Genomic DNA, 12,962 nt, shown 5'->3' with positions numbered 1-12,962 from the left:
GACACAAGAGGTCGTATGCTGGAGGAAATCTTCCTCCAACATGATTTATGCATACTTAATGATGCATCACCGACCTACTTGCACCCAGGAACTGGATCATTCACATGCATTGACCTCACCGTATGCGTCCCCGGACGATTTTAAATGGTCAGTTAGCAATGATCTACGGGGAAGTGATCACTTCCCAATCATCATTACTAACAATCTCCCTTCATTGGGACGACCTCAGCGGTGGAAACTGAATAAGGCCGATTGGGAACAATTCCAAAAAAGATGCTCTGAGGATATCACAGAAAATATCCTCCATGAACAGAACCCAGCTGATACCTTTGCTAGCAAGCTACTAAGTATAGCCAGGAAAGCTGTACCCCTAACCTCTGCAAATCCAAAACGGCCTAGCAAACCATGGTTTGATACAGCTTGCAAAAGTGCTATTGGTGATAGGAAAAAACGACTGGCTGCATTTATAAAGAATCCTTCCCAGGAAAACCTAAAGCTATTCAGAATAGCTAGAGCAAAGGCTAGACAAACCATACGGTCAGCCAAAAGGAATTCCTGGAGAAGTTTTGTCGGCAGTCTGGATACCAAAACTTCTGCTAGAGCGGTTTGGAAGGCAGTAAGGCGAATCAAAGGGAAAGAATCAAATGCAATAGGGCATTTGAAAAACCAAGGACGAACTGTCACGTCCCCCAGAGAAATAGCTGACTGCCTTGCATCCTCAATAGCAGAAAAATCATCCACTGCACACTACACGCCAGAGTTCCAAAAAGTCAAAACCAGGGAGGAAAGACACCCCATTGATTTCAGGTCAGAGAACAATGAAGACTACAACAAACCGTTCTCGCTTGAGGAACTGAGGGAATCGCTGGACAAGTCACATGACACAGCGCCTGGAGAAGACGAAATCCATTACCAGTTCCTCAAGCACCTTCCCGAACCCTCATTGGCAGTCCTGCTAGGGATCTATAACTGTGTGTGGCAAACAGGCGCTTTCCCAAACAGCTGGAGGAAAGCCACAGTTATACCGATACCTAAACCGGGAAGAGACGGCTCTGACCCAGCTAACTACCGACCAATAGCACTAACAAGCTGCATCTGCAAAACCATGGAAAGAATGATTAACAGTAGGCTGGTCTGGTACCTGGAAAGGAATAAAGTGATCTCAAACTACCAGTGCGGATTCCTGCTGGGGCGGACAACAACTGACCACCTGGTAAGGCTGGAAGCTTATATTAGAAATGCATTACTCAGAAGAGAACATCTAGTAGCTGTATTCTTCGATATAGAAAGGGCCTATGACACAACCTGGAAACATGGCATTCTACGTGACCTGGCGCTTATGGGGCTTAAGGGACACCTCCCCCGTTTTGTGGAGGAATTCCTGAAAGATCGAAAATTTCAGGTTCGAGTGGGCAACTCCGCTTCTGACACTCATGACCAGGAAATGGGTGTACCCCAGGGCAGCATTCTGTCAGTCACCCTGTTCAACATTAAAATAAATGGCATCATAAATGCGCTGCCCCCTGGCATAGAGTGCTCTTTGTATGTTGATGACTTTGTCATTCTCACTTATGGGAAAAACATGAACACCTTAGAAAGAAAATTACAGTTATGTTAAAACAAAATTCAGGGTTGGGCAAACTATAATGGTTTCAAATTCTCAGACTCCAAAACAGTTAGTATGCATTTTTGTAATCTAAGGGGACTACACCCAGACCCTGAACTATTTATACACAAAAAGAAGATCCCTGTCGTGAAAACTACAAAATTTTTAGGCCTCACCTTAGATTCCAAATTTAATTTTCTCCCCCACATTAAGGAACTTAAGAAGAAATGCCAAAAGTCATTAAACATACTAAGAGTACTCAGCCATACGGACTGGGGAGCTGACAGAGATACCTTGCTGCTGCTCTATCGGAGTCTAATTCGATCCAAGCTAGACTACGGATCCATAATATATGGAGCAGCAAGGAAGTCGTACCTAAAAATACTGGAACCAATACAAAATGCTGCCCTGCGTCTCTGTCTCGGCGCGTTTCGTACATCACCTATCCCAAGTCTCCATGTGGAGGCTGGAGAACTCCCCATGGATATAAGAATGAAAAAGCTTGCAATGCAGTATATAGTCAAGCTAAAATCCAACCCCACGAACCCTGCTTTTGACTCCATATTTAACCCCACAGAGGTAGTTTTATACAATCGAAGGCCTAACGTCATACAGCCGTTGGGCCTTCGAATGAGAGAACCCATCCAAAATTTAACCCCACCCATTGACCAAATCTCTAAAATAGAAACCCCTCAGAATCCTCCTTGGCTAATGAATAAACCTTAAATTTATCCCTCCTTAATTTCAAAAAAGAAAATACAGACCCAAGCATACTACAAGTCCACTTTAGGGAACTGCAGGAGAGCTACGGAGATTGTGGCACCATCTACACAGACGGATCCAAAATGGAGGGAAAGGTCGCGTGTGCCTGCTCCTTTCGGAACAAAACAATCTCCCGTAGACTCCCCGATGGCTGCTCCATCTTTACGGCCGAATTGCACGCAATATTGCTTGCACTTATGGCCGTAAAAGCATCAGAAAGGAGTAAATTTATAATCTGCTCCGACTCCAAATCCGCATTGCAAGCTTTGGGGCGGATGAAGACTGACATCCCATTGGTACATAAGAGCCTGAAGCTGTTGGACCAAATAACAGCCGACCGTAGGGATGTCACCTTCATCTGGGTCCCCTCCCATGTTGGCATTGAGGGAAACGAAGCCGCAGACAGAGAAGCAAAGAGAGCCCTAAATCATGCGGTGTCAGGAACCCAAATTCCCTACTCGGACCTGAGACAAAGTATTGCCTCGGCCACCTATCGAGAGTGGCAGAACCGATGGGAGGCTGAGACTCACAGTAAACTCAGGCAGATTGTGGCGGATGTCAGGTGGCGGCCCACATCTAAGGGTCTGACAAGGCGTGGTAGCACGACCATGTCCAGACTTAGGATTGGCCACACCTACATCACGCACTCTTTTGTACTGAAGAGAGAGGAGCCCCCACTTTGCGAGTACTGTGACTCTCGCCTCACCGTGGAACATATCCTCGTTGATTGCCCCAGATACCAGGATGTCAGGGCGAAATATTTTAGAGCCACTAATCTAAAAACACTATTTAATAATGTCGACCCTGGGAAGGTACTGGGCTTTATTCGGGAAATGGGGCTATCTACGAAGATCTGATTTCTGAATTTGTGAACATGCACTATTTACATTAGATTTTTACCAAATATTTAAATTTTTACTACCTTTACTATTTTAACTGTGAATAGACCTTGATTTTAATTATATGACTGTATAGAATCTGGCCCTTGTTGTTAAGAGAGAGAGTAGTCCTTAAGGAACTGCAGGCACGACATGGCCTAAATTGTGCCGATGTGCCTCAAATCACAAATCACAAATCTGTTTCTATGAACAATGGTTAACGAGCAGGCCCCTCAATTTACCAGCACAACGTCCAACCGCCTTTCGGAGCTGAACCGATATTTACATATTCCGAGCCTGCTACAACATTGTTGCCACCCGACGTAAGATTTAAAGTACTAGAGCAGTGATTCCCGAAGTGGTCTATATAGACCCACAGGGGTCTACAAAGACTTCCAAGGGGTCTACGAAAGTGAAAAAACAAATTGGGGGTCTATGAGATGTCCACGGGTGTCTACGATAATAGATATCATATTAAGCACTTCTATCATACACTAATATATGAATAGTATCTTAGTTAATCCTGAAAATATTTATACTGCTATTCAAATGAAAAATTATTGTATTTAATTTCAATAATTATTTAAAGAACTTAATTTTGTAAGTAATGTTAAACTAAAACTATTTCAGGGGTCATTTATTACATTTATTACATTATTACATCCATAGCAACGGATCATAAATCTGCAAAATGACATTTCCAGTGTGGTTGGTGATTCCAGCAATACATATTAATTTTTATTTTAATTGGTTTCAATTTGAATTTTATCAATAAAAAAAGATAGATCTATAGAACTTAGTATGTAGTTTTAAATTACATTTTCACTTTTCAACTCACTACGGATAGAAATTAGTTTTTAAAAAATATTGATGAATTTGAAAAAATGTGCAAGTTAAACATGGGGGTCTACCGAAAACCAGAAAACATGGTAAGGGGTCTACGAGACAAAAAAAGTTTGGGAACCACTGTACTAGAGCAAAAAATGTGACAAAAAAAAAAAGACTTTCAAAATTGTGTTTCTAATCCGTCGAAATTCCAATATATAATTTCTCTTTACCGGAGGCCCCTTTCTTGTGGAGTCACCGAGGCCGTAGCCCCGGCTGCCCTCTATTAAAACCGGCCTTGGATACAGGAACTACCGATTCCCCCTTCCTAAAAAATACTCTACACACAGCTGAAATAATCTTATGCTTGGTGCTATGCTACTTAATATAACGGGTCTAGAAGCTTTTGTTACATTTACTAAATAGTAAGGTCACCTGATCTTCAGTTGCTAAATTGACGTAGAGTGTTTCTTTTCCTTGGTTAGAGTGTTGTCTCACACAAGAATAAGCTACATAAAACATAGGCATCCTCTAGCCTTTGAAGAGGGGGGCTAGAATAGATATTCCTTAAAAAAGGGAAATAAAATCCATTGTAATCCACTTAGGGTTTGATTAAGCGTAGCCATATTTTACGGGATGGTGGAAGAAGAACCAAACACAGCTCCAACAGGACGTCAGGAACCTCTATTGGGGGACCCTGCTCTTATTGCCTCTCTGTTCTTCTGTCTGTCTGTCTCTCTCTCTGTTCTGACCTTCCTCTCACTGCCTCTTCCTCTCTCTCTTTGTCTGTCTGTCTTTCTCTCTCTCTCTCTCTCTTTCTCTCTCTCTCTCTCTCTCTCTCAAAGAAAAAGAAAAGAATCAGCATTGTTTAAAGGAGCATAAATTCATACTTATATCCATGTAAACATTTTCACATTTAACTTTTGGATGAATCTGGTGTGAATGTAATTTTTGTTTTCTATAGTTATAATGTTTTTTTTGTTTTCTATAGTTATAATGCTTTTTTGTTTTCTATAGTTATAATGCTTTTTTGTTTTCTATAGTTATAATGCTTTTTTGTTTTCTATAGTTATAATGCTTTTTTGCTTGCTGTAATTCACAAATTGTAAGACAAATGTGCTTATAGATATAAAGATTACTATTATTAGTCATTACTTTTATTAATTGTATTTCTTATCTAATAACTATTTTGTTATAGATTGTTCGAGAAACTGTGCAGACAACGTCAGCTGCAATTCTTCAACAGGTTTATGTCCCAAGGGATGTAGGCAAGGCTTTTATAACGATTATTGCTCAAAAGGTAATATGTATTACATAATTTCATATTAGGTAGCGAAGTCCTTTATTGGCTCAGTGTGGACTCGGATATGTACAACAAAATATGTTTATCTCGTGTACAATGTATATCGTTAAAGAAATAGATAGACGTTTATGAACTTTTAGGCTCTGTCTTGTGTAAATATGTGATAAACTGTAATAGGCCAACTTGATTGGTCAAAGCTGACTGGGAACTTCCTGGTGCTAATTAAGTATCCAAAAAGGAAATGGTTCGAGATATTAATAGACTACCAACTTCATAAAGTAGGAATTCATTCTGTTTGTCTATCTATCTATCTATCTATCTATCTATCTATCTATCTATCTATCTATCTATCTATCTATCTATCTATCTATCTATCTATCTATCTATCTATCTATCTATCTATCTATCTATCTATCTATCTATTAATCTATATATATATATATTTAATTTTTTAGTCGAGCCACTGTCTTGAAGCGAACCTCAAGTACTTTCTGTATGCTGCTATTTTTAAGAACAACAGAAGGCTTAAATGGTTCTATTCTGAAGTTCTAAAAATATATAAAAAGATCACATATTTTAAAATATTTCCATTGCTAATATTTTGAATCTTCTTTACGCCTTATAAACCGATTGGATAGATATTTAATACTAAAAGCAAGATTAATTGTCCTATTGAACCGAATAAACTATAGATACAAATACTTAACCAGTATTTTGTTTCAACTTATAACAATGCAAGGGAAGAAATCGTATATAGATATTGGGTACATCTTTTAAAAAAACAACATTTTTTCCCGAAATAATCCTATTGTAAATAAAAATTTTATTTAGAAAACCTTCACCTTCTATCTTAACAGAATGATATTGAGGACAGGTAGACCTAGAACTGGATGTCCATCATGTAATATACAATTTATGGGCCGGATGAAATAGAAATGCCTGGGACGATTTTAACACCCAGTCAGCCCCTGATAGTAGTCCCCTTAAACTGTGTCTAATCAGCAATTTTCTTATGATGCGGTAGGTTTACAGCAGTACCGACCTCTGTCTGGAAACATGATTCTCATTCGGATGTTAACGGTTCCTATTGGGACTTCAAGGTGACAATATTGATTATTGACAGAGACTCGAATGAGGCCCATTTTGTATTAAACGTTGATTTACATCGTTAAACAGTCTGGACCTTGTCTTGGGGTCGAATATAAATAACATGCCCATTCAAGACACTCAATCCTGGTGGGGACTAGGATTTGTAATTTCGGGATCTTCGGGCGCCCTTCAGCCGCTCAGCTCTAAAGGGTACCTGACATTAATTGGGGAAAAGTCAAGGCGCGTGGTCTTTGCGCTGGCCACATGACATCCTAGTTAACCACAGAAACAGATGACCTTTACATCATCTGCCCTAATGATCGCAAGAAGTGAGGTAGCAATGTACTCGTGGGCCCTGGTTCAAGAATATATTGGTGGGCTCTCTCCCCCAATAAGACGAATATAATGTATGACCAAACATTTGAGTAATCGGAATGTATGGGTACATTGACCAAAAGACATTCCAATGCATGTAGTGTAGCTTTTTAAAATATTTTTCATGCGTTTGAATCAGAACTCCAACACGAAATCAATGTTTGTACAACTTTTTAACAGAATTTTAACGAGTCAACGGATTTTCAAATATATCAAGAAATGTTTTATGATTTCTAATTCCCATTCTACACATTTACATTCCTAAAACAATTCTAGTTCCAAAACTTTGAAACATTGATTCAAACTAGTATCTAGTTCTACGTCCATTATTGAACTGTAAATAAATGTACTAACATTTTGTCTTCCCTTGTATGTAGCAAAGCAAGAAACAAGTGCATCTATTTCTAAATGTGCGAGCAGCTTCTTTTGATGAAACAATGCACAAAGGCCATTCTAGTACCCAGTCATACAGAAAGCACCATCATAGTTTTAGCCTCGTAGTTTAATTGGGTATTATTCATTATTTGTTCAGCCAATTCTGCAGACGTCTGGTTCTCACAAATATGGAGACCTAGAAACGGCTGCATCTCACTGCTATTTCTTTGGATGTTCGTCATCAGAGATCACTAAACAGTCTAAAAAATAATAATACTAGTTTCATCAACTTCTTGAGAGCTGTCACCAGTGAAAGAGGAAAATGGATGTCCCATAGTATTTTTGCCGCACTACATTGCCACAACAGGCAACAGGTCTATTACCTCGTCTTGAATCTGTGGGGGTTTGTTTTCAAGTTAAGTTTCAATATTCAGTTTTCTGAGGTTTTTGTATAAATATAATGGTGTTAACTTTCGTTAAGAGCTATGAACCAAGTTTCAACTAAACACCAAGCAATGATCAGTGAAAGATACTAATCCATTGATTTAGTCATCTCTCTATCTTCTAGATCTTTATTGTAAACTTTCTCCCCAAATCGGTTTCCTCATTAATTGCAATAGCACAAGCATATTTAATTTTCAAGATTCATACGTATCACTCTGATGTTTCTTTGGCTTGCTAAATATTTAATGTTATTTTCATTCGATTTTTAGCGGCCCCCGAAAGGGGAAAAGACGCTATTAGTTTTGTGCGAAATGTCTGTCCGTCTGTCCGTCTGTCCCGTTTAGATCTCGTAAACTAGAAGAGATATTGAAAATCCGACTTCACAATATTTTAGACCATTCAAAGTTCTGATGCAACGGCTACTTTTTTTTTTCCTGAAAGCGAAAATTCTAATTTTTAAAAATCAATTATGCAAGAAGTTTTTTATAAGAAAAAGCTAATTAGTATGCATTATATGTTACACCTAATTTAAGACGAATAGTAATCTTATAAACATTATTTTCGTGAACATTTTTCTATATAGCGTTTTTTTTTTTTTTTTTTGACAATTCGAAAATGAGATTGAGCCTTTTCAAAGAAATTAACTTATTTAGTTCGAACCGAGGGTCCCGGGTTTGAATCCTGGTGAAGACTGGGATTTTCAACTTCTGAGTCTATCCAGCTCTAATGGGTACCTGACATTAGTTGGGGAAAAGCAAAGGCGGTTGGTCGTTGTGCTGGCTACATGACACCCTCGTTAACCGTAGGCCACAACGACAGATGAACTTTACAACATCTGCCCTATAGACCACAAACTAGTTAGGCCAGGTTCACATCTAACTTTACATTCACTTTCACGTATCCTTTGATCTGCGGGACGGTTGGGGCACTACACAAGATCTGTTAACCTTCTTTATCCATTCTTATCTCTCATTTATCTTTGATATAATTTCATTCGGATGTTCTTTCTGAAAATATTGAAGCCTACCTGGGTGGACCACTGGTCGTGCGGTTTGCGCGCTGGACTGTCGTTTGGATTTATCGACGATCGAAGGTTCAAACCCTGCCTGCTCCCATCCCCCGTCGTCCTGCGGGAGGTTTGGACTAGGAAGTAAACTATCTTCAACTCTGAAGGATTATCCGAATTATGTAAAACATTTTACTTCGGGGGACGATTTTGAGTTTGTGTTTCCACACAAACTGTCTTTTGTAACCTTGTTATTTTTAGATTTCACATATTATTCTGTTATTATTACATTAACACATTACAGAAGATAACAAAACAATTAGATGAAGGCTTCTGAGGACGCAGTCGTCCTGTTTGAATGCTTTACACTATTTTACAATGTCAACTTCGACGGATTTAATAGTAATTGAAACATAACACTTAAGCCGTTAAATGTCAACTGAACATAATAGTAATTCAGTTAAGATCTCACGCATATTAAAATAAGATCAAGAGCTTTCCATTTCCGAATGAAAGATATACATTTTACATAATTTTACAAAACATTTAAAAAAACAGATTAAGATTTGAGAAAATTGAATAATTAGCAGCTGTATCAAGATTTTAATTCGTAACTATCCCTAGAGATCTAATTGTTATTTCCGCCCCCCCCCCCTTTTTTTTTGTTGCCCTGTACAGCACAATCATATTTTCTTCCCATCCCCTCTTCCCTCCCCCCTCCCACCTATACCTGTGAATACTAACAACGGTCTCAATGAACAGACAGGGAAACAAAAAGATTGTGACGATTTGGAAACGATTATCACCTCAAACGCACTATTAGGGCTAGCCACCATTACAATTTACAATAAACCTGACGGAAAGTCATTCCTTACGTTAGGTTGAAGATACAAACACTAGTTAATGTTTCATTGAAGTTAATATACATTTTAGGTAGACATTCAGAATATTTTGAGGGAGCTTTTTAAAATTTTATTTATTAATAGGTGTTTACTACTTCTTCTTCTTCAAACGCACTATTAGGGCTAGCCACCATTACAATTTACAATAAACCTGACGGAAAGTCATTCCTTACGTTAGGTTGAAGATACAAACACTAGTTAATGTTTCATTGAAGTTAATATACATTTTAGGTAGACATTCAGAATATTTTGAGGGAGCTTTTTAAAATTTTATTTATTAATAGGTGTTTACTACTTCTTCTTCTTCAACTGTCAGGTTGAGTTGAGCCTTTGGCTCTTGGAACTCTTGGCCAGCAAAAGTGAACAAGAGCTCCCTCTCACCGGTCTAAATGAGAACAGTGTACACTGTTCTGTCTGACGGGTGGGTCAGACTCGCGGCAAGAGACCGCGTACATTGAGACCTCCGTCATTTTCCTTTTGTATACCAGGCTAACTGTGCGAGACACGCCATTTATGTAACGGCCACTTGAAGAACAGCGCCTGGATTGTGACAAGGTTGTGGGAGCTTTTTTACAATTCCGCACAGTGCAATGAGGATGCTCTCGCACCCCCTTAGGCACCCCCAACTGCCCCCAAGGGAGTCTTGTTTTGCTACCCTTTAGCCTAATCGTTTCCTCTTACGATCGTTTCCACCCGGGCGCCACTATGAGGCAGGGTAGCATGCCCGGGTAGGTTTTTACTAAAGTGCATTTCTTTTTCTCGCTATAGTGTCATTCCCATGTTTTCATGAGTCATGGACCCATGGGCAATGAGCCCTTTAGCGTTATTGTTGCTACGCTTCAGGCTGTGGGCCCCTGATGGTGGGCCCTGGTTTATTGAACCCCTTCGCGCCATGGATGCAACGCCACTGATCGCAAGGTCTCAAACACCTCCTGAGTAATAGTTGAAGTCAAACACATACCTACAGCAGCAGTACAACTATTAGATATTTTTATATTTGTTTACTTCAATTGCAATTAGACCTCCGGAGATTTATTAACTACTTATTACTTAGCGAGTTACCATATTGCCCTAAAATCTCACAGACGCTACTTAAGACGCCTCCAGGAGATAAAAAGATGTAGGTCTAAAGTACTGAATCCTAAGAGGGACGCCAGTCAGTTGCACTTTTGACTTTCTGAATCGTTTTGTCTTCCTATTTAAAGCAATCAGTCAACCTAAATAGAGTTAAATGTGATTTTTGCTTCCTTGGAACTTGTAGAATGCCCAATAGGCTGTCGGATGTGTGAGAAGTACAGTGGAGTCTGCTTTGGCGCTTGTAAAAGGGGCTATTACGGTGATCAATGTGCATCAAGTAAGATATGTGAATTGTGTAAAATATGAACTTAATGTAGGATTGGTGCGTTCAGTAAGATTTATCAAATAATTAAGGTTTGTTAGATTTGTGCACAATTTAAAATGTGTGCATCAAGTAAAATTTGAGCATTTGGTAAGTAAAGTAAGAGTTATAAACTTAAGTAAAATTTGTCAATTATATTAATCGAGCAATAATAGCATCGTACACCTATTTTTTTTGCTTTATTAGTTGACTTTCAAAATGATTCTCTTATTACGTTCTCACCTACCCTCCCTTGTTGGAGGTCAAGGGATAATGCCGATCAGGATTACAACCCAGGATCCTCGCTAGGAATATTCGAATCGCAAAGCATAATTAAAGGCTATTAGGAGATGCAGAAGATTTTTGACCATCCTAATAAACTGCTGCCGCAGAGGAATGAGCTTAAAAGAAGCAATAAACTCTCAAATTATCAATAAAGTAACCCTAAAACAGTATCTACCCAACAATAGAGAACAAATACCCGTTAATCGATCATAGCTCCTGCACTTCAGCCAGGACAATAAATGATAAAAACACACGTGAACTCAAAGTAGATACGCTAGAAACATTTGAAAGCTTTCCAAAAAAAAAAAAAAATTCGCTATCCATATAGAGACTGACGAATCAGCCTTTAAAGCCACCATCAATGATGGTCTTGGTGTCCTACTGATCTTTACCGACAAAATGTACCTCGAGATTAAGTGCACCTAGTGGTACTGATCAAACTTCCAGGCTGAAATCTAAAGCTTTGATCATGGCGTTTTATGAGAGCATATAAACACCACTAGATTGCATTGTAAGTACAGGTTCATTATGTGCTCTTCAAGCTGTGACTAGCAATACCTCATCTACCCCAAGAGAGTTGACAACACTAATCATGAAAATATGAGGCCGAAATTTAATAAAACAGTCACATTACTATGGATCACATACGCATCTTGGGAAATGAAAAGGCGGATAGATTATCAAAGGCGTGGTCATCCATGAAGCAACCAGTTAACTACCTCACTCTTAAGTCAATTTTAGCCATCATACACAAAGGGGAAAGCTCAACCAATGGGCATCTCGAAGAAAAAACAGCTATGTAGAATGAAATGACAACGCCAAACAAAACTGGACAGTATCAATTTGCTCCGCTGCAAAGAGCAACCTACAATCTTCCAACTTAGAACAAGACACACATCTTTAAATTAGCGCTGGTTGTTTCGTTTGTGAATTTAGATCGACTTAAACAATCATATCAATGGACCTCATTCACCAATCGTAAACAAACAACATTTAGCCACGTGGTGCTCTATCTCTTCTATATATTTTACGATCTCATGTTTAATTCATGATGGGTTGTCACGTAACTTTTTTTTTCGTTGTTTTATCAATAAGATCACGTGACTAAATGTTGTTTGTTTACGATTGGTGAATGAGGTCCATTAGTGAATTATTGAAACCTAAAGAGATGTAAGCCTGTAGATTTGTACCAGTGTGTCCCAAACATTTTTCTTAACGGAGCACTTCGCACATTCTGAATATTTACTTGAACACTTTGCTTATTTTATTTAGAGAGGTTATTTCACGGTTGGCCTTCTAGGTAATTATTGCAGTATTGGTGTCACATAATCAGGCCTCGCGGAACAATCGGGTTCCGTGCAACACAGTTTGGGAAACACTGGTCTAGACCATGGTCACGTTCAAATAACAATGAAAATAAATGAGGCCATAAAAGTCAACAACACTACCACGTGACATGGAAGAATAACGGAAACAAATCTCATTCGAAATACCTGGTTCAGATTTGTTTTCTCTGAACGAAATAGTAATTTACAAAATAGCTGCATTTTCAGATCAAATGGCAAATCGTCTTTTTTTTTCAGCATGCCCTGTGAACTGCGAAGATTGTGACGGTATAGGAGTCTGTATTAGTGACTGCGTTAAAGGCTTCTACGGGGATACATGCAATGAAGGTAAATATTGGATTCTTTTTTCAAAGCTTGTATCAAATTATTCCGTCAGTATGGTCAAAAG

The 12,962-nt window shown here is 38.8% G+C and overlaps 1 protein-coding gene across 1 annotated transcript in view; it reads left to right on the top strand.

Moving 5' to 3' along the window:
• LOC106057245 (multiple epidermal growth factor-like domains protein 6) overlaps positions 1–12,962 on the top strand; it is a 68,149-nt gene that overhangs the window by 35,662 nt on the left and 19,525 nt on the right. Inside the window, exons 14-16 of the mRNA XM_056014717.1 lie at positions 5,270–5,371; positions 10,827–10,919; positions 12,812–12,901. Of these exons, the coding sequence (XP_055870692.1) occupies positions 5,270–5,371; positions 10,827–10,919; positions 12,812–12,901 (285 nt within the window). The remainder of the gene's footprint in view (positions 1–5,269; positions 5,372–10,826; positions 10,920–12,811; positions 12,902–12,962) is intronic.

Source organism: Biomphalaria glabrata, chromosome 16 (assembly GCF_947242115.1).
Source record: "Biomphalaria glabrata chromosome 16, xgBioGlab47.1, whole genome shotgun sequence".
Classification (NCBI taxonomy): Eukaryota; Metazoa; Mollusca; class Gastropoda; family Planorbidae; genus Biomphalaria; species Biomphalaria glabrata.
Note: the sequence above shows the minus strand (reverse complement) of the source record. Positions and strands in the feature narration are given on the sequence as shown.